At 46.5% G+C, this 21,717-nt stretch overlaps 1 protein-coding gene across 6 annotated transcripts in view; it reads right to left on the bottom strand.

Annotated features, from left to right (window-relative positions):
* LOC308069563 (discoidin domain-containing receptor 2-like) overlaps positions 1-21,717 on the bottom strand; it is a 77,785-nt gene that overhangs the window by 21,638 nt on the left and 34,430 nt on the right. For all 6 annotated transcript variants that reach the window (XM_080402054.1, XM_080402052.1, XM_080402057.1 and 3 more), the window contains 5 exons: positions 11,547-11,684; positions 7,185-7,287; positions 4,710-4,938; positions 949-1,096; positions 634-739 (listed from right to left, as the gene is read on the bottom strand). In XM_080402054.1, the coding sequence (XP_080258180.1) occupies positions 634-739; positions 949-1,096; positions 4,710-4,938; positions 7,185-7,287; positions 11,547-11,610 (650 nt within the window). In that variant the 5' untranslated portion in view covers positions 11,611-11,684. The remainder of the gene's footprint in view (positions 1-633; positions 740-948; positions 1,097-4,709; positions 4,939-7,184; positions 7,288-11,546; positions 11,685-21,717) is intronic.

The raw sequence follows: 21,717 nt of genomic DNA, 5'->3' as shown, positions 1-21,717 counted from the left end.
AACTGCAAAAGCAAAGGCAGTGAAGAGGGCAAGGACCTTCAGCTGCTCCAGCAACACTGAGACTGCACAGGGAGAAGGTCCAGCCAGCTCTCACTCTCCAACCTGGGACAACAGAAGAGTAGCAGCACCTTAAGCTATGCAGTATCAATGACAGCTTAAGGCTATACCTGAACCAACAAAGAAATCAGTGCAATGAATATGGTCACAGTTAGAGAGCAAGAGCAATGAGGGCTTTAAGGCAACTGGACACATCAGGACTGCATCATCACATCACGTAAAGATGGAAGCTGTGAACAAAGACAGTACTGAGCTGTTTAAGGACATACTCTTCTCTTTAAAGAGAAGTAACAACTTCCAATAACAAAAAAATTATTTCTTTCCTGCCAGCCTTTGTCTGCTGGAGGAAAATTAATCTGATGCATCCTGAGCCCACGCCCTCCTCTAAAAGAGCAACTAACAACATGTCAAAGGGCCTGGACTAATGAAGCCATGATGCTTTGCGGAACTAGCAGGCTAGCTTACAGCTCTGAAGGTCTCAAAGTGTTTGGGATACAAGATACTGGGGACAGGGTAAGTAGGAAAGAAGAGATAATTCGCACAGTGACCGAGAGAGAACAGGACGACTTCTCCCACCTGCGCTCCTGGTAGCCATCATAGGTCGAGTCATTCAGATAAACGATGGGGAAGCCAGGAGCCGCTATTGTCCCTCCTTCAGGGATGCTATAGGATGCCAAACCATCTAAAAAAGAAGGCCATATACCTCAGAAACACAGCAGCAGCAGCCTTCCATCATCTCTGTCCATATGATCCTTTTATTTATGATGTGGACCAACAGAAGCAGTTCCATGGGCCTGGGATTCCCTCTGCATACGTGGGGACGCAGGTGAGTCCCAGTCAGCATTGCGTAAGGACTACTTTCCAGTGACAGGCATGGGAATCGCTACTTACCATACCAGACACAGCCATAGAGCTCCACCCTCATACAGACAGTCATTGGCATCTCTGTCACAGGAATCACCCGGATAAAGCGTGCAATGATGGGAGGCCGAAGATCTTTCAAGACCACGTCGTAAGTGTCGATGTTGCCTTGGATCACCTGGAGAAGAGAGATCCTTACCAGCAACTTCTCCCTGCCGTGTTGTTCATTTGTACAGTGGTGTACTTGCACCTTATCATTTGACACTGGGGAGCTTTCCCATGCAGTACCTGCAGAGGGTTAGCTGCTGCTGCTCCCCTCCGCCTACTGGTACGTGGCTTACAGGGTGAAGGGTGCTGCCATTTCACCTCCTGTCCACTGCAGACCCATACCAGGCTGTTCTCTGAGGGAGAGGAGAATGGCAGGAAGGAGATGAATGTACATGTACGTTGCAAACACCTCCAGTTACTACTGCTTAATTCCTCTTTCTTCAAGCAAGCCTCTGTGTACTTTCTCAAAACAGGTAACTGAGCACTTGCTCTCCTCACCAGTTACCTGGTGGAGGGTCCTGATGTCCTTTCTCTATAAGCCAACACAATTCCAGAGGTGCTGCAGTGTTTGGGGGATGAAGGCGCAAGCAGCTGCACAGCAGATGTCCTGAACCGAAGTGTTCAGCATTGCCACCGTCACCCCATCCTGCTGAAGCGCAGTCTGATCTAAACAGCGACTTTCATCCTCCCCCTCCCCTCAGTTTCACTGCTGTTCTGGGAAGAGTCCACTATATTTTGACAGTCAGTGTGTGGAAACAGCTGAAGCTGTCAATCCCCCAGCAGTTTGGAAAGTATTTGGTCCTATGGAAACAAAACAAGAACACTTCTGAGTGTGAAGGTTCCTGTTCAGAGATGCTATTGGTGGGAAGGATGAATCGGAGGCTGAGGTTACTCAAAAGACCATGTAGATTGCAATTGTTGGTGTATAGGCAGTTAAACAGATGAGGGGGGCCAACGTGGGAGGTGTCTTCCTCTTCATGGCAGCAGGGGAGATGTCCAGATGTGGCTAGAGTCCACTCAGAAGTGAAAGACCTTGTTGTGTCACAAAAAGAAACCACTTAGAAGACCGTACCTCCCTGAAGAGCCAGCCACCTCTGGTGGTCTACTGGACCGCACCAGGATAGCCGTGGAAGTCCCCTGCACCCGGCCGGACAGCTATACGAAGCCACAAAGTCCCAGGAGCGGACCAAAGAAAACAGAAGGAAAGCAAAAGAGTAAGCTCACCTCCTCGACAGGCCTTTAACCTGCAGCTTCTTAGTATCTCTCTTCCTAGGAGAAACACCCATGACTACTTCTAATGAAGCAGGGAGTACATAAGTCATTCCTGTCTTCAGGAAATAAGTGAAAGCAATTAACCCTTTCAGCTGTCAGACAGCCTAAAACAGGAGACCTGGAAGCCACCTAGGCCGGTTCCACAAGACCTTGCTGATAGGAGATAAAAACCCAAAAGGAGACAGCATATAGCAGAATATCCCATCTTCATCACAGGAGTTGGACAGATCCTCTGGAGTTGGCCATTTGTCAGGGAATCTGAGGTGACACATGTCAAGCCAAAGAGTCCGAGACAGACAGTGCTGCACAGAGGAACAGGAAGAAAGCTTCAGCCATCCACATCATAAAAAGGCACCTCTGCACCAGCTCCGTAGTGGAAGAGCTGACATTTTTGCTTGTCCTGTAGAAACATCTGAGAGAAGCAAAAGAGAAGCGGCACTTTCCCTAGCACCTCCACCAGGTGGGGATGCTGCTATTGAGCACACAGTTTCTCAGGGCCAAAAAGCCCAAAGTGAATCAGTTGTGTGAGGCACAAACTCAGCACCAGCCTCCAGTCCCAGCCACTACTGGTGCCAATGCTCCCAACAGCAAGAATGAAGTGGTGCTGCTGGCAAACGACTGCAGGTGGCTGACAGCAGATGATGAGGACCCAGGACTTAACAGCACTTCCACCACACAACATCAGCGCCAGAGAGGACCAGCCTTAACTGGTACCAGAGACAAGGGGTCATCAAATTGACTCTGCCTTTACTGAGCCAATTAAAGCTGGAAGTGACTTCCCTTGTGAGGAGCAGCACAGGCTACATGTCTGAAACTTAGCAGCACAGTGAAGGGGTTGGTTTGGGTTTTTTGACTGAAATAATTTGTTTGATCCCCTTGGACAGAGATACTGCCAAGAAGGGCTCACATAGTCATACCCTGAAACATTAGCAACTGGGCATCTATCAACTGCATACAGGGAAGTAGATTACGATCTTGCACCTCATTCCAAGGTCTGAATGATTTTACAGGACATTGTAATCAAATTTTTTGACCAGACAGCAGTGCTTCTGAAATACAAATTCACTAATGGAATATGCCCCTATTGGTGACACATTTTGAAAAACATGGTTTATGGAAAGTCATTTTTCAGAGAAGCTGAAATGGCAGGAATTGCACTCCATTTGGAAATGTCCAGAATGTATGTCCAGAAACAGCAGGGACAGAGAGGCAGAAGCATCTTTTCTAAGGATACCAGGAGGGATCCTTTTTGATCTCCTGTGATGGGAACAGGTATACACACAGACAGAATATATGTGGACTTCCACATATACAAAACAGAGGATGGCTCACATTACAGCATCATACACAGCTGAACACATGCTCATTACCCTATTACAGCCTAAGAGGGAGATCTTGCAAAAACTGACCCATGCTAAATTGTAACACCTGACGTTAACAGAATCCTGAGTACTCAAGAACAGCACTCTGCACAGGACTGGGGTGGGAGACAAGGGACATTTAGCTGCTTGTGGACAGTGTAAGCCTACTGAGTTCTGGTATCACTCAAGATGCAGACAGACTTCACCTAAAGGACCGAAGAAGAACCGTTAACTCTTTTCCTATCCTGCAGACAGCGTTTGTAGCATACACCTATATGCAAGGGATGGGCAAGATAATGGCAACGGCCAAACAGCCGATCAAAGGTCTGAGTGAGCCAATAATTCATTAACAATCTAAAAGCTATTACCTAATACTGAAAAACAAACCCCGATGTTGACTTCCAAAGCACCCCCCAGTACAAGAAAACATCACACCCAGTACCTTTCTACTTTGGCTTAGGTCTTCAGGCTTCACAAGCCAGCCTGAGGCAGGGTGACCAGGTCAGGCGAGCTGCAGATAAGAGAAGGGGATTCCTTCCCAGGGGAAGTTTAGTAATTACAAACATGACCAGAGTACTGCCAGTGCTGAGCTACGTACTCAGGTCTGGAGAGAGGATAAGACAACTGTGAGGAGTGAGAAGCCTAAGTATGTGTGCTCAGCACACATCCTACCCTCTGAACTCCTTCCTCCTCACTGCTCCCTACACTGAACGCTATCAGACACCCAGAAACTCATCTCCATTCCCTGCCACCCCCTCTCTTTTTTAAATGAGAAAGCAGGCACCTGCTTTGCAGCTTCCCATTCAGAAGCAAGCGTCTAGCTGGTAGAGGGACATTCACATGATGTTCTGAACATGGACACAAAAGCAGTGAAGAGACGCAGGTTTCAGTCACAGCAATAACTGGGATCTGGGGGAGTCAGGTCAGGGAAATAAGAGTCCAACATCACAGCAAACACAGGACTAAGGCAGAGAACCCTGAATGCCTTGACAGAGAAGAGCCAGGATGAAGTAGAATGCACTATGCAGTATGTAGAGGATGTGCCTTCTACAGTCTAGTTCTCCATAACAACATCTGCATGCTCCGTGATTCAGTTCCTGCTACACTCACCTTCCTGCCCTGACGGTCCTTCCAGGAGATCCAGCGCTCTCCATTGCGACTATAGTCAATTCGGTAAGCACGGGCAAATTCTTTGCCTGTAGCACGGGCATGCCGTCCCTGAGTCCCAATCAAAGTGATAAAAAAGAGCTTGTGCAGGTCAATTTGAAGGAACTGTACATCTTCTGGCTGCAGCAAGCCAGCCGGGCACCAGGCTCCATCCCCCTCTTCCCTTTGTAACCTGAGGGGGGAAAAAAAAAAAAAAAAAAAAATCACACACATTAAAAAAGCATCCCTTCCAAGGATCTAGTGTTCCCAAAAACTGAGGAAACACCTTGAAAGTTTGAGAATTGGGAAAAAGAAATCAAATCAGCAAATGAGACCTGACAGCTGGCTACCAAATACCTCTCCCCTTCAGGGTGATGGTCAATTGAGACTTAGAAGAGTTCTGTAGCCAGTTCTCCCCTATGCAGAACAACTCCTTCAGTTTCAGATACCTTTCATTAACTGTTAGAAGCAATTTCTTTCCCAGACATGCACCTCCACATTGATCAGGAACAGCAATGCTACTCAGTAGGCAATTACATACCACATGCTTTTCAGCACCTTGCTGGTGAAGTGCATACTCACTTCCAAACCCCACACAGAAAGGCCTGAACCTCTGCTTGACCACCTCCTAGAGCTCTAACAAGCACAAAGGGGAGCTATCTTAAAAATCCCTTTTCAAAAGAAAATCTCTGCCCATCTACAAATTATTCTGTGCCATCCCAATGCATCTTTCATGTTTCTGTCATTCATCAGAGCTGCTTGCGCAGGACACTGCTGCATGTAGGATGTGAAGGTTTCTGCTTCAAAGCTGAACATTGTGGCACCAGCTGCCAAGATTAAGGCTTTTATCCTTGGGAACTGCACACTGAGCAGAGTGCTGCAGCTATCAGCGCCACTGAAGGTAACACTGCCTTACCTTGGCTTCTGTAGGCTCAGCTGTGCAAGCCACAAGGTGGTGAGAGTTTGAAATGTGAAAAATGTATCCAGACACAATACGACCATGTGGGGTTTTTAGCAACAAGGATATCTTGGCAAACAGCAAGCCCTTGAAGGGCCCTTGTCTTTCGGACAGCTACCCATCTCTGCTTGATGGGAGCAGCGAGTGCCACCCCCCATGCTTCAGGAGGCAGCACCCAGGAGACACTGGAGGTCAAGGCACAGGCTAGAGAAGGTTTTTGTTTCAGGTTCATCAGCTGTTTGTGCCAGACCTTCTTACAGTGAAGTGGCGAGTAAAAGAAGTTATAAAAAAAGCAGGAAGGGTGACTGAAATGACAGGGACAGACATCTGCACTGGACAACTATGACCTCTAACAAAATGAAGTCAGCTGGAGGGTGCCTTCATGTCTTCACCCCGTGGACATACAGCTGCCCTGGCAAAGAGATGATGGTAACAGATGGCAAGCGATGCCTGAAGTATTTGCAGAACCAGAGATAAGCCATACCTCAGAACAAAATAAGTCTCCCAGCTTTCAGACCCACAGGCTTGTTCAAACTCCATTAAAACACACAACACTTAGCACCTTTGCTCCAACACAGACTAAGGAAAAAAAAATCAAAATCAAGCACCAGGAGAATTTTATGATTTTGGACTGCCCAAACTCATCACAAGAACATAGATATCATAGTTATCTGGAAATTCATACCTGACTTGCACCAAAACTGTAGGAGTTTTTGATATCATCATTATAAATAATTCCAAGGAAACTTACATCTGTAAGTTAGTAGCTTTGAGAGAAATGAAATAATGAAAAGCCAAGCTCAGGACAAAGGTAAGTATTGCTTGACATTGAAAGCAAATCCTTTAGCTATTTTAAACAATTCCTTGACTCTGTAGTCTCCAGGTTTTTGAGTCAGAGTGGACACAGTCCATTTCCTCAATAGGATGCTGTTGAACAGTTTACCCTGGTAAATGATTTCCTATGTTTTAGTTTAAAGCACTCTTATAAGAATCCCAAGGGCACTGTCCCTAGCTGACCTGTAAGTCACAAATCCATTAGAGATGTATTCATAGAACTACAGGAAGATGAGGGTCGGAGGCAACCTCTGGAAGTCTCTAGTCCAATCTCCTGCTCACAGCAGGGCTTAAGTCCAAAGCTACAGTGTGTTGCTCAAGGCCTTGGTACAGCCAAGTCTGAAAATATCCAAACACTGAGACATCACCAGCTCTCTGGGTACCTGTCCCACAGCTTCATTTTCACAGGAAAGGATATTTTTTTCTTCCTTGATATTGAATCAGAATTTCCTATATTACAGCTTGTGACCATGACCATTGTCTCTTGGTCTGTGCACTAGTTAGTTTTAATATGGAAGCAGTGAAGAAGCTAAGCAAACAGGTTTATTTAAGGGTGAGAGAACTTCTTCCTCAATCACATATTGGATATACAGAAGAAAAAAAAAAAAAAAGAAGAGGATCACATTTTATGCCAGAGATTAACCTACCGTGCATACTGGGGTCCTGTGGAATCATACCACTGGCTAGAAGCCGTGATGTCTTCATCGCGTATTGTCCCTTCATGCATACCCAAAGGGTAACGGCATATAGCTGAAAATGGGAACATAAGCAAGTAAAAAAACATCAGTACCATTTCCTTCTAAATTGCCAGACAAGTTTAATTAAAAGGCTATCATGCCTAGGGAATAAACATGGTAATGATAAAACAGAGAATGCAAATAAAAAGGATGAAATACTTCGTTATTACCATAAACTGAAGTTATAAGTAATGAAATACACCCATAGTTAGTATCATTCAGCGGAGTCCTGGCAAGGCAAAGGCTTTACAAAGAAACATTTTAAAAACCTCCAAAAACATACCAGTGTTACTGGTTGCTTGGACCGCTTTTACAATGAAAAATTACTTATCAATAATGATGAGACACAGAAAGGAAGCAATTGTTAAAGATTTTTCTTCTTCTGGAATAAACTGGATGCTTGACTTGCATTCAAATAGGAACAATCGTTATTTTCACCAGTCCAGGAACAAGTGAGGAGTCAAATAGCTTCTATTACAGGTGACTACACTAGCTTATAGAAGTGTCTGCTCTGTCATGTCGCTGCAGGCTAGAGCTTCCACTTGAGCACGAGGCCCTGACCATCCACACTGCCCCATTCAGGTCCATTCCCCACCCTCAGCCTCAAGTGGAGCAAGCGTTTCTCTCCAGGCAGGAGAAGACTCTCAAACTTGGTGCCTCCAGAGTACAGACAACTGGCTCAAGCAACAGTGCTCTACAAGCTCAATACACCAAAGACAGTGCAGATGTAGCTTACAAATCCAAGCTGGCCAGGCTCTCTCCCCTGACACAAGTTTTAAACGTGTCTTGGAATACTAGAGATGTTTCAGAAAACTCAAAAATCTTAATGTATTCATTAAGGCTCAGTATTCAAAACAGGCAAGCAAGATATTTTTGTCAGACTTACATCAACAGCAGATCAAAAAGAAAGTTATATGAGATTAAATCATGAAACAATTAAAAGATAAAAGCATAGTCAATGGCAAGTCACAGAAAAAGGGGAAATAGACTCTCCTATAGATTACTGAACACTTTCCTCAGAGCTCACAGCAGCCCCACAACAGCCCCAGCTCATTCCATCTGCAGTGACACGGGCCAGAGCCAACACATGCTCCAGTCACTCCAGAGTGGCACATGTGTCAGTTGGCATCCTCACTGCTACACCGTCGTATCAGCAGCCCTGCCTGCCTTTCCCCCAGCGAGGGCACAGCCTTAGGGGGGTGTCTTCATCATTTCTCTATCTCAGGACTGCTACTCTTGCAACAAACCTAGATAAAGTTGTTCGCTGGGTTCAGAAGCTACAAGAAAGAGACAGCGGCATGAAACCACCTTGTTGTTGCCACCACAGAGAAAAAAAAGCCACAGGCTGAATAACTACCTGACAGATTTCAACGTAGCAATGTTTGCAAATAGGTTGTTTCAGTAGGGCTTGGCTGCAGCTGTTAGCAGGCACACTACCAACAAATGTGTTATGTATATTCCTAAATAATCTTGTAAAGGAGATGGGTGGTGAGGTGACAGTGTTTGATGATGATACCAGATTGTTTAATATAGAAAAAAGCAAAGTAAGGGAATACAGACAAAAACTAGAAAACACTATTACACCACTGTCTGTATGCATGTTACATGCCAGCCAGACATGGAATAGAGCTCTTACTCCTTCCTTCTCCCATCAAAAGGCAGAGAAGGCAACGCAGATGATGCAAAAGGAAAGATCTGCAGCCTCACTGTTACAAAAGCGATTACTGAAGTATGACAAAGGTAATTTATACCCTGAACAATTAATTACTCACTGTCTCTTAAGATACCAGAACCAGGGAGGCATCAAAAGATCAGGTAGTAGAGTTCAAAAACAACATACATATCCTTAAATCTGTTAAACGCTCCAAATACCAAAGACTCACATGGGTTCAAAAGTCAGCTGGAGACAAACTCACAGCTACCACAAGCAAATACACAAGTGCTAGCTCAGAATGCTCCTAAGCAGCAGACTGCAGCAAGCGGAGAGCACACCTGGGATAAAGCACTGCTGGGACCAGACCCTGCTGGAGTCAGGACACCAAGCTGGAGGGGCCTCTGGTCTCACCCAGAACATTCATTCACATGTCTGAGGTTTCCTACGAGGCCTGTCTACAGAAGAATTCACTGGGAGGCAAACTGTGTCTGACTGGGATCAAGCATGGTGGTTGTGGCTGCTGAGAGCCAACAGGGAGCTCTAACCATGCTCCGATATGGAGCAGCAAGTTTAGTAAACCACACTAGCCCAGACTATCCCACCACAGACCAGTACAATCTGATCTATTCCTGGAAAGCTAGTATATTGCTAAACTATGGGTAAATATCTGAAGATTTTCCAAAAGGGTGGGGTTGTTAGCTGAAAGCAGAAAAATGTTTTTGTGTTTCTGCAGTGCAAGTCCTGTCTGGTCATACCTTATTTAAAGGTCAAGTGCCCACCATACAGCAATGCCAGATGGACAGCTAGCTGGCTGGGAAGGTCTTGGGGTCACTGGGACTTACTGCAATCCTTCACAAAAAACTCATTTGTTCACAAACTCCAGGCTGACAAATGGAATTCAGAGTGTCCCTGGCAGAAGACTGTGGCTCTCACCAAAATGTAAATCCTCTTGACCAAAACCATCCTTGGGTTCTGTTTAGGTGCCATCAGATACCCCTGACCCTTTACTATGCTATGACTATGACACTAACCTGCCATGCAGACAGAACACACTGAGGCTCAGAAAAGTATGAAGCTCACCTCTGTTAGTGAGGTCAAACAACTGATGCTAGGCAGAAGGAATCCACAGGATCCCTCCGACATAGGTCTGAATCATCCACAAAGCAGCCCTTTGGTTTAGAAGGTAATGCAGGAGGTGCTTCAGACCACTCCTGGAGAAGAGCAGGAGGTCAAGATGATCAATGGAGCCTGCGGGCGTCACAGCCAAGGAACATCAGCTGAGCTACAGGTGTGCTGGAATTTGGCTGGGAACAACAGGGCACAGCCCCTTGGACATAAGAGGTGGCTGAGCACTGTGGGAGCTGAGAAAGCAAAGCTGCTCGTGGAAGCCACAGGCAGAATTGAGAGGTACAAACAAAGCTACATGCTTATTTCTTGGTGGAAAAGATGACTGCAGAAGGGTGGCACCACAGCCCTGTGCTCAAAGCGCACCCCACCTCCCAGGGTCTGGGTGTTGGGGGGAAATATTCCTGCACCTTTGAGTATGCTAACTTCTGTTCTTACCACCCCCCCCCCAAAGGAACTGGCATGTGACTGACCCCCTAGCTGCTATCTTCCCTCTTCTCCCACTAGTTTTTAAGCATCAGAACCAGATGGCAACTCCACTTCAAAGTTGGACACATGGGGGGTGTACAGTGCAGGGAGCAGCTGTGTAACAGGGGAGCACAGGGGTGCCTGCTGAGCTCCCCACAGGCCTCGCTTCACTTCTCACTGGTTGCAGCACAACCTCAAACCTCTGCAAAGATCCCCAGGCCAGAGCAGGGTCAGGGCCAGACACAGTCAGAGGGCTCCAAACAAACAGAGCCAGAGCCAGCAGAGCTAACAAAGGCCCTCAGGGTAGCACTGCTGCCTCACCACACCTTCAGCCAAGCTGGGAAAGGATTAGACTCATTTATTTCACAGACTGTCTCCAGCTCAAACCACCTCATTACAGGAATTTTTGCAATATATTGCAGACCATTATCTTACTCACCTCCTTCATGATTATGACTGGCCAAATGCTGTAGGATAAGAGGTCATGTCCTCCACAGGGACTCATAGGCTCATATCCCCATCTCCACCCTAGCTTTGTGCCAGGTAGGGTTTTCTAACTTTCCTTCCACACTTGTCTCTCCAGAACCCTTGTCACCAGCTGGAGTGCTGTGGCTTATGCTTTGCTAACTGGTAATTTCCCTTCCACAGCGAGCACAGTATCTCTGAGCCAGTCTAGAGCCAGGTTTGCTCTGCAGGTCGCATGGTCAAAGCAATGAAGTGATAATCAAAGCTCAAGACAGGCCTGCTGAGAGCGCAAGACCCTCTGGGTGGGCAAAGAAAGGAATATATCCATGTGCCTGAGCCCTCCTGGGACTGTTGGGAGAGATGTCCCACTCCAGCACAGCTTGTTGAGGAAGACTGGCCATCTCAGTCCAGAGGGGGACATTCAGGAACTACATTAGTGATTACATTTACATGCATTCATTACATTCATATGCATTCATCATGAGAGGCAAAGAAAGGCTAAGAACAAGCGTATGAAAGGTGGGAGATCAGAGTCCTCTCCCAGGCTGGCAGCTCCCTACCAGGGTTGACTTCGGTGCCAGATGGCTCAGGCAGTGAGGCCAACAGCAGCATGCAGAAGATCATGGTAGCAATCGGAGGCGCTGTGCGGGGTCAGATGGGTGCAAATCCTTCAAAAACAGCAGCTGCCATCTACATTTCTGAAAGACAAAGCAGAAACACAAGATGAGAGCCCTCCAAAGACAGGACTTCTCTGTGCTGCAGACTTGCTATATTGACATTGCCTCATGATGGGTTGGGCAACCTTCCATGTCTTTAAGAGTGTCTTGACCTCAGCCCTACTCTGACCCATCACCTGATAGGAGGCTTAGCGAAGAGCTAATGATTGCCTGATGACCTATAACATATCTAAAGCTATTAACGTAATTCAGGTTTTAGGAGCTCAGCTGCCATGGCTACTGTGCAGACACATACTCTCTTAATTGCTATTAAACAAGTCCAATGCAAAATAATCTCTCCCCCATTGATTCTTCGCTTTCCTTATCATATTAACAAGTACTGAACCTGGATAGTCCAACCAGGATCCCCAAGCGGGGTTTATCCATGCAACACACACCTCTATCTGCACCAGCCATCTACTCCAAGTAGCCAAGGGGGCACTCAGGAACTTGTCATACAGCCTTAAGATAAATGTCTAAAACAGGGTGAAACTGATCTCTTCCTACATGTTCACAGTGCTGCCAAAAGAGCATGTGCACTCACACATGCGAGCACACTTAATTTCCTGTTTGGAAACAAGGAAAATAGCAAAGAGCTTAAATGCTGGCAATTTCAGTGGAAAGCCATGATAACACCTAAAGGAACACAAGGTCATATCAGCAGTTATGTGAATTCTTCGTGTCCACATTCACTACAAAGAGCCTTGGGAGCTTCCCATCCTGGAAGATACAGCTTTACAGAAGGCAGGTTAGAGGCTCTGCCTCGTATTGAAACGTCAAACAAAAAGATAACAGAACAAATCAATAGATGCAAAGTTGTCAGGACCAGAGGGTGTTTGCTCAAGAATCCTCAGAGTGGTAGTAAAAAGGAAAAACAATCTTCAGATTTGTTAGTAAAGAAAGAGAGGCTACAAAAGGGACCATCGTTGTGCTGGTGCATACATGCGTGCAAGCACATCAGATGCCATTAGCTCAGAGATTTGTAACAAAAGGCTGTATTTTTTCCACCCAACATAATTAAACTGTACAAGTCACAGCCATGAGTTGCTGTGGATACCAAAACAATTGGATACATTCACAACAAAAAGATACACCACAGCTTCTTAAATCCAAAGGTAAAACCTTTGGCTCAGGAAATCCCCCAGCCGCAGATTGCTAGACACCCAGAAGCTAAATCAGGGTTAGAATCACTGAAGCTTGCCCTGTTTTTATTCTCTTTCTTAAGGATTTGCTACTGGCCATTGTCCCTGCTGGATTCGGTCAGAAAAGATGGCTCCAAGCCTGAAAAACAACTAAGGGCCTTCTTGGGAAAAGAGCCAAACAGGCATGCAGGAGGGGAAACTAATGATCGGTGCACGCTGCCCGGTGGTGCTGTGCTCAGTCACACAACAATGCAGGCAAACAAACAAAAAACCAACCTTACAATTGCCAGGACCCCTTCCTGCTTCAGTCACCTCTTGTACTCTATGTGACTGCCCTGGCCGAGGCTGGAAGGCAGCTGACAAGGTTTGTGATTTTTGTGGCATCTCAGGTGGTGAGTGTGCAAAAGCAGAGCGCTGGAGAGAAAAGGCAGTCCCGATCTCAGCAGGAGGGTCCAGCAATCAGAAAAAAGGTTTTGACCAAGCACTCTCAAGCTGTGTGTGCATCAAAGGTCACCTTCCCCCATGAAATGGGGGGTTGGAGGCAGGGGGGTGGAGGAAGGTGAGGCTGGTGATCTCTGATGCAAACATACCAGTTGCCACCATCCCATGGCAGACTGCAACATGGAGCAGAGGCTTCTTGTAGCCATGCAGAGGGAGACTTTGTAAAGACATTTTGCAGCAGAAAGACAGATCTGGTGGATGTTCATCTATGCAGGTGATGGCTAGGGTGCCCCAGAGGCTCCCAGCACAAGACTTGCAAGGGGGAACTGGAGAGAGTTCAGCACTAGAGGAGACTGTGCACCCACAGGACTTGAGCAAGGAAAGTGTCATGAACGTTAAAGCCTTTAACTCTAACTACCTTCCTGGGAAAGGTGATGGGAAACACAGCAGAGCGCTGTTTGATGGTGTACAGGGTGCCCTGACCATCACTTCGGTGTCTACCCAGATCAGCTATACCATATGGGTGCAGCCTGGGCTAAAGATCCTTCCTGGGGGTCCCCATGCTGGATCAGCCTCTGAACAGAGCTAAAGAGGTCCTGGCAGGAGAACAGCAGCTTGGAGACATCTCAGCCAGAGGTTTAAAAGCTGCCAGCTACACTGGAGCCCTCAGATGGCAGAGGACAAGCACACATACACTGCACACCCTCATAACCCCTTCAGAGCCTGGCCAGCAAGGAGAGGACCAGGCATCCATAAAGGTACAGGCTAGCTCCCACTAAGACACCCTGGGAGCTCCCTCTAACTTGTCCAGGGTTAGGGGAAAGGATGGCCAGAAAGCACTGAAATAGTCATTGTGCGTGGCTAGCAGAGGCCCAGAGACCACTGTTGGAGCAAAAAAAAAGCAGCGAGAGCAACCCCAGACATCGCTAAGTGTTCAGATGCCTTGGCTTCCCGTTTGATCCGAGAGCCCAGCAAAGAAAGACCAACAGCAGGGAGGCAGATGCCTGCAGCAGAGCACAAGAACAACCCAGCACCCACCACCCTCTGCCATCGGCGCAGAGCTCACAGCCCAGCTTCACCCGGAGGGAAGCTGACACTTCGCGCAGGGATTTTGTCTTTTGACAAAACAGTAGCTGTGCTAAGCATCTCTCATCCTCTCAAAATGACATGCGAGTCATCACCACGGCCACAAATATCACAGCAACATAATCCATGCAACACAAACAGTACCATTACCTCATTTGACCAGGTAAATGTTTTGGTTTTGACAAACAAAAAAATAATAATTTAAATGCCCATTTGCTTTACCCAGAGCTCATGCCACATTCTAAATGACACCTATGCTACTGCCACATAGCCAGCCACAGCATTTCACCGCTGGCACGGGGTGATCAGAATGTAAACAATAACAAGAGGAAAGAAAGAACAGGGGGGAGTGTGAACAAGCAAAGTCACAGAGACATGCCCAAACACACCATGTCAGCTCCTGCCACCAAGCCAGCAACCAGCGCTGGAGGAAGGGTGCAGGCTGGGGCGGCACAGACTGTGGCTGTCCCCATCCCACCATGTCCTGCTTGCTGCAGCCAACACCCTGGGAACCAGGGGCTGCCCAGAACCTGATGGGTATGTGGAGCTTGGAAGGTCACACAAAAATAGCGTGGGCCTGGGGGAACTGCAAGCCAAAACTGGAAAGCGTGGCCATGGATGTCAGCCTGGCCTCCAGGAGAGAAAAGGAAAGCTTCGGAGCTGGCTCTAGAGCTCACCTGCCTGCAGCTCTGTGCCTATGAAAGCTGGCTTTGATTTTGGCCCTTCCCTACCGAGACGAGCAGCGTGAATCCTCTCTGGATATGTCCATCCCTAGTGATGACAGAGGGAAGACCCTAAATGGCTGGCTGCACTAGCCTCATCCTTCCCAGGTGGCCACAGTTTGGTGAGACAAATTCTCACCTCGGTATGGCAGTGAAGAACTATTTCCAGCAGTTCAGCCCCACACGAGGACCCCAGCAGCTGGGTTCAGGCTGTGCTGGGTTTGTTCTTCCCAACACACTCAGTTCCCAGTCCTGAAGCATGTTTGGGGGTCCCGGGAGAGGTGCTGCACACAGGGAGCAAACTGTGTCATTTCTCATCTTCTGGTGCTCCACTGCAGCTGTTGTTCTCTTGAGCGAGGTCATCAAGAGTGTTTTTTCTCTCCTGCCTCATAATTTAGAGAAGCCTTAGCTCCACTTGGGAGCTTGTACTGCCGGAAATCTCTGAAGAACTACTGATGTTGATTTCTGCTGAGTCTAAATCTCAGCTAGTAGTAGACTGGATTCCCAAACTGCACACTTCCCAGTGCTAGAACACACTGGAATATACTACTATATATAAGCCTCTGTCCAATCTGCTTTGGAAATCACCTTCCTAATGATTTTTTCCTGGGTAGATGACTTGATACTTTTATTTGTACCTCTTTCAGCTGCATTAGAGCCCCTTGCTGTACTCAGCCCTTTCTTCCTGACCTGCCCGCACATACACAGAAAGTGCCAAACTACAGCACAAGCCCGAAACCAGCAAAAACAGGATTAGCAACATACTCACGGAGGCAAGAAAGTGTTAAACTCTGTTCTCAGGACTGAATGGATCAAGTTGCTAATTGCTAACAGCTGGCTACAGGAGAATAAAATCCTGTTACAATCATTGTGAGTGGAAAAAAAATAAAAATCTACTTGCTAAAAAAACTCACTAAGAAAATGCAAAAGAGGGAAGTTTTTCCCAATATACCCAGCAGATACCACGTCTAAAAAGCCAATTCATCTCTCCGCAGAGAAACAGCTTGCTGTGACCCAGCACCATCCCCAGCGCAGCATGGGGCCTTTGAGCACAGTGGGCGCAGGAGGGAGCTATTCTTTAGTGATGTGCACGAAGAAGGTGGGACTTGGAGCTCCTCCAGGTACTGTTCTCCCTCCAGAGATCCATTATGGAGGTCTGGCATGTTTGCAAGCCTCTCTAGATCCCAACTGAAACAGGCATTTGTTTTAACTGGTTCCTTCACAGATCATTACCTCGGAATGGGACCTTAGGGTTTGCTGCAGGAATCCCATTACAGATGCCCAGCACCGCACCAAGAAACTCCCCGGTTGTTTCTTGCTCTGCGTGTATGATGCACACTACGTGTTACAAGAGGACCTACCCTAAATCAAAGTTTCCTCAGAAGAGGTTCAGAAACTATTAGGAGGATTGCATGGTATCTCCTAGCACTCCTAAAGGAATTCATGGGGCAATATCTGAAGTCTGAATAAGAGGCTGGAAAGCACGATTTCCATTTTTCTAGCTCTAGCATGATGGTGGAACACTTCTCTGCCTCAGAATTAACCTGGGATACCCCAAACCCAGCAGTCTTCCTCTGGAGCACATACTTTACAGCCCATGCAGCTCCAGTTTGGACCAAACAATCTGCTGAAGAAAGTGCTTAGCACAAAGGATTCTGATTGCTTCTTAAAATGTTTTGCTTAGTTTACAATTCTTGCTGCTGGTATCAATTTTTAGTTTTTAAGAGAGCTTTTAAGCCCCAGTCATCTCCTCTCTACGCATTCCTATTTAACAGTAACAAAGATTTTGCCTTTGCAACTCAACATCATGCTAAGAATGTGTGAGGATAGTAACCTTAAGGAAAGGTAGTATCTTCTAGTGGCACCAACTGCCACAAAATTGGAAAAAAGTAGAGCAGCACTACTGGCCTGAGAAGGTGACCACCCACTCCAGCAGAGCCACTGGAGGGTGAATGGATGAGCCCAGTATCAGGGCAGCCACACCACGTGTGCAGGAGCCCTGTGAGAAGGCAACAAGTTGTCCCTTAGGTGCACTGAGAGTATGGTCTCTGTAGCCATCCCTAGACTCAGTCAACCAGGCAGCATAGGGAGAGGCCTCTGCATGACACATGGGCGACACCTGGACAAACCCAAGTGCAAACAGTGACACCAAAAATCAACATGCTAGACAGTAACAGGGGAGCTGGGCCAGCCCAGCAAGATTCTGGCATGAAGAGCAAGGCTGCAACAGGAGATCTTGGATATAGGCACCAACAGAGATGGGCAGAAAGAGTAAAAACCCATGACAATGTTAGGAATGCGGTGGGGGACATAGGGCGAGAACAGTGACACCACAAAGCCATGTCCAAAGCAGCAACAAGGCTGGACAGATAAAAGCAACCTGTCATCACAAGAGACACAAAAGAACACGTGGGGCTAAGAAAAAGACCACCATATTCAGGAGTGGCACTCGGGGCAGGGACAGGGCCACCACAGAGCTCTGTCTCAGGCACTGGCAGAAGGATGGGAACATCAAGGTCTGGGTGTACTTTACTGTCACCCTCTTGAGGGGTGGGTGACAGGAATGCCCTGAGGAGGGCTTGAATCTCTTTTTCCACATTGTAACCAAACATCTAAAAGGGCTATTCTAAAAAAAAAAGTGACACCTCACTCTTGCTAAATTTTAGGAGAAAAACAGCATTCCAGTCACCTATGACATCACCATTTAATACTGGGAGAAGGTTCAGCCCATGGACTCAAACATGACTGAGTGCCTTATCTACAGCCCAGAGGTGTTGTGTTTTTGCAGAAGAGTTGGAGACCCACAAATCTTTCAGCATTTTCCTATTGCCTGTTGGCCAGCCCCACAGGAGTGGGGTGCCCTCGCTTTGTAAAACTGCAGACAGCACTTTTGTCACAAACCCAGACTTTGGGATAAACGAACAAATGAATTTAATGCAAAGTTAGAAACCAAAGTAGAAACCAAAATTAGAAACTATTAGAAATGCAAAGCCAAAGATAAGGAAATGCAAATTCACCATACTAACTATTGGTGGTTCTTCGCTCAACTAATCCAAAACCACAGACACCCTTCCCCATCAACCCCAGGGCAAGAGTACACTGTGCTTATCTCAACTGAGGAACTTGGAGGTACTTCCCACGACCCAGGCAGAAGTGCCAGGCACGCTGCGATACTACACAGGACATGAATACACACCATCCCCCAGGAACCCTAAACCCAGCAGCAGGGGCAGGGTGAGCCTCATGCACTCCAACAAGCCCTCCAAAACACAGGTCCCCTCAACTGAGAAGCAGCCTCCAGGCCCATTGCTTCCATATGACAGAAGCAGCAGGAAAACCAAAGATGTGCACAAACCAGAAGTTGCAATTAATTCTCTTCCATGTGCCCAAGCAGCGGTGATCACTGTCCCTTACCCTTACCAGAGCTTCCTTCCCACACAGAACAGGCACCAGAGAGCACCTGGCACATGGAAATTTTCACTATTCATTACACTGGCATCTCTCCAGCTTTTTTTTTTTTCCACTATCCTTAAAACATATCAACTACAAGTTAGCAATAGCCCTCTCATGAACTACAATCTTCCACTGTGAGTCTCACATAGCAACCATATATATGACATGTTAACCACACAGATGACAGATGGAATATTAAGAGCACTCAATCTAAACCACCTTCCTCCCTCCCCATTCTCAAGGGGCTCCACCATAACCTTTTACTTAACTGTACTCGAATTTGTATTCAAAAGGAGATCAGGTTACCGAGTTGCAGAATTATTCGGGCTGGAGGAGATCCTCAGGAGAACATCTAATCCCACCTCCTGCTCAAAGCAGGGTTAGCACCAATTTCAGAGCAGCCTATGTAGGACTTTGTCCAGCTGGGTCTTAAAAAACTCCAAGGATGGAGGCTCCTCCACCTCTCTGGACAACCTCTTCCACTGCTTGACTGTCTGCAGAGGGAAAACTTCACCCCTCCTTACACTAGGACAGCACCTCCTGTTACTGCAGTTGAAGATAACTGTCAACCCTCCTGCTACACACTCAGTAAAAGGCTGTTTCTGTCATCTTGATAATCTGCTCTTAGACATCCCACAGCCTTCTCTTGTCCTGACTAAACCACCATCAGCCTCCTCAGCGAAGCCAAATTTCAGTATTAAGTTACTTAGAATTTGCTCCCAAGTCACCACTCGTGAGACCGAGGTTCCATCCAGGCAGTGGAGCAGCTCTGGCCAGATTTTGCTACGACTCCCACCAGCTTCTTCACGGGCAAACTAGGGAATAACGGAGTTTGTCCCATACTGATACTAGAGCACTATTCCACGGCCCTCTGTTTAGGCACTGCACGGATCACATTCCCACCGGTAACTATTTTTGAGTGGTATCAGGTGGCACTTTCTAAATCTACTTATTCAACATCATACTGATCAGCCAAATGGAAGCTGAGATATTGCCGCATTAGCAAGCAAGAGGGCAGGGACTGGTTACGCTAACAGCAAACAAAAGCTAGATACCACCAGAACTGCTCAGGAAGGTGTTTCTCAGCTCAGAGCCCACCAGCTACCAGCAGTGGTGAGGCACCCCGGCAGGACATGAGGACATGCCAGAGATGGGACCCTGCCCAGGGCAAGGGGGACCTGCCTTCACAGTGCTACCCAGGAGCTGCCCCAGGGACCTGACTTGCCCCCACTTCCAAAGCACAGCCTCTTCTGCTTCCCAGGAGCAGCAGCGTTTGGTCAACAGCAGGGAACTTAGGAACCAGATATATGATGTCAATGCAGTTACTTTTGGCAACCAATACAGGAATCTCATTAAAAACCACAATCTGAAGACTTTTCGGACGTGATCTGCTTTCCATCAGAGCACATGGATCACTGAGCATGTTCTTTCTTTAATTTGACATTGATTTAGGAATGCACTGGTTTCCTCAGATCTCGCTCTGGATGGAGGTTATGGAGGTTAGTCTCAACCACCTGTTGGTTACCTGCTCCCACTATTTTAAAACACTGCTACATTTATGTTTTCCCAAACTTCTGGAACTCCTTCGGTCTTCCTAGATTTATTACACATTGGCAGGCAGGATTCAGAAAGCTGCTTTGCCAGTTTGTTTTAAACAAACAGGTTCCAATCTTGCTCAAGTTCCAAAGACTTTTAAATGTTATCTTGTGTTTAACACCCTCCCTCATTACCAGTGTAATGGAAGGTTATTTCCATATTCTCATAAAGGAGAATACATCATCCAGCTTCTCCCCAAACACAGGAAACATTTTGCTGCTCAGTATTGTTATTAGCAATCAGTTGGGGATTTTTAAGCTTTCCCAACAATATAAACACCATGGATGAAATTTGTTTTGTTATACAGATATCAAAATATTTTCTCAGTGCCCTGAGATGTATTTGCTATGCTTTTTCACTTATCTTCTGCTTTCCTTATTAATTACCTACCTTCCAAAATACTTCACAGTAACAGCTATTTATCCGCACCTTTCTTTTTTTCCAAATTGCTCCTAGTGGATTCTTTTTAAAAAATAAAACATGATTACTGGAACAGACTCTTTGCAAAACCAGAAGAGAAGCAAACAAAGTTGCATACAGCAGCACGTAGTACCCAGCACCAAGCTGAGAAGCTGCCGATTTTTGCAAGGGTGGAAGCCAAACTAAGAGATGGTTCAGTGAAAAAATCAAACCAGAAACACTATTTTGGAACATCTACTAATTTAGCTGGCCATCTATTTTCCATCAAACCACCACAGAAATGCTGATACTACAAAAAGCTGCGTTTTATGAGTTTTGTAAAACGTCTCTTCGTATTCATAAAACAAAAGTTCAGTGCACCTGTCACTGGCACACAGACTTTGCCCTTCGCTCGAGAAGCACTGCTGGTTCCGCTGGAGTCTTACCAAAAAGATGTTTATGAATGCAAAAACCTATGCCATATCTCTACAAAAATAGACCAAATTTGAAGAAGCTTTTCCAATATCAGAAAGGAGCAAAAATTATCATCATTTAATGCATTCCACAGCTTGAAATAACTCCAAATACCAAACTGCAGCAAGCGGGAAGTGTGGCTGCCCTCCCTAACACTGGCCTGCACCAGCGAGGACAAGGCAGGTCATGTCCTCAGTGTGCATCACTTCAGAGGCTAAGCAGAACGTGCATCAGCGCACCTAACCAAGAAAGCAAAGTCTGGGTACACACAGGGTTACATCCTGCTTCAGCAAAATCTCTTAACTACACAACACGTTTTCAAAGTTTAATTTACTAAGTGCCTGGCAAAGATGGGAGCAGTGAGGGGCAACACTTACAGAACCACTGAAATTGCTGCAGCAAGCCTGCAAACTCCAGTGAGTATTTCCAGGCTGGTCTAACCACGTTCTGCTGGGTTTACTCCTTACTAGTACAAGTCTACAAGATAAAATGTAACTTCTCATGTACAGAGATGAAATTTCAATTAACTAAATGTTCCAACAAAATACCTAGCATGACTATAGACAGCCTAGAGATCTGTGCTTACCACAATGTATTTCAAACAATTAAACCAAATGTTTTCCTTATAAACATAGGAAACTACAGGAACACTGAAAAACCTCTCACAACATTTCACAGCTATGGAAAGTCAGAATGGCCGAT

This window comes from Falco punctatus (assembly GCF_963210335.1).
Source record: "Falco punctatus genome assembly, chromosome: 9".
NCBI lineage: Eukaryota > Metazoa > Chordata > Aves > Falconiformes > Falconidae > Falco > Falco punctatus.
This window is presented reverse-complemented; position numbering and strand designations above follow the sequence as displayed.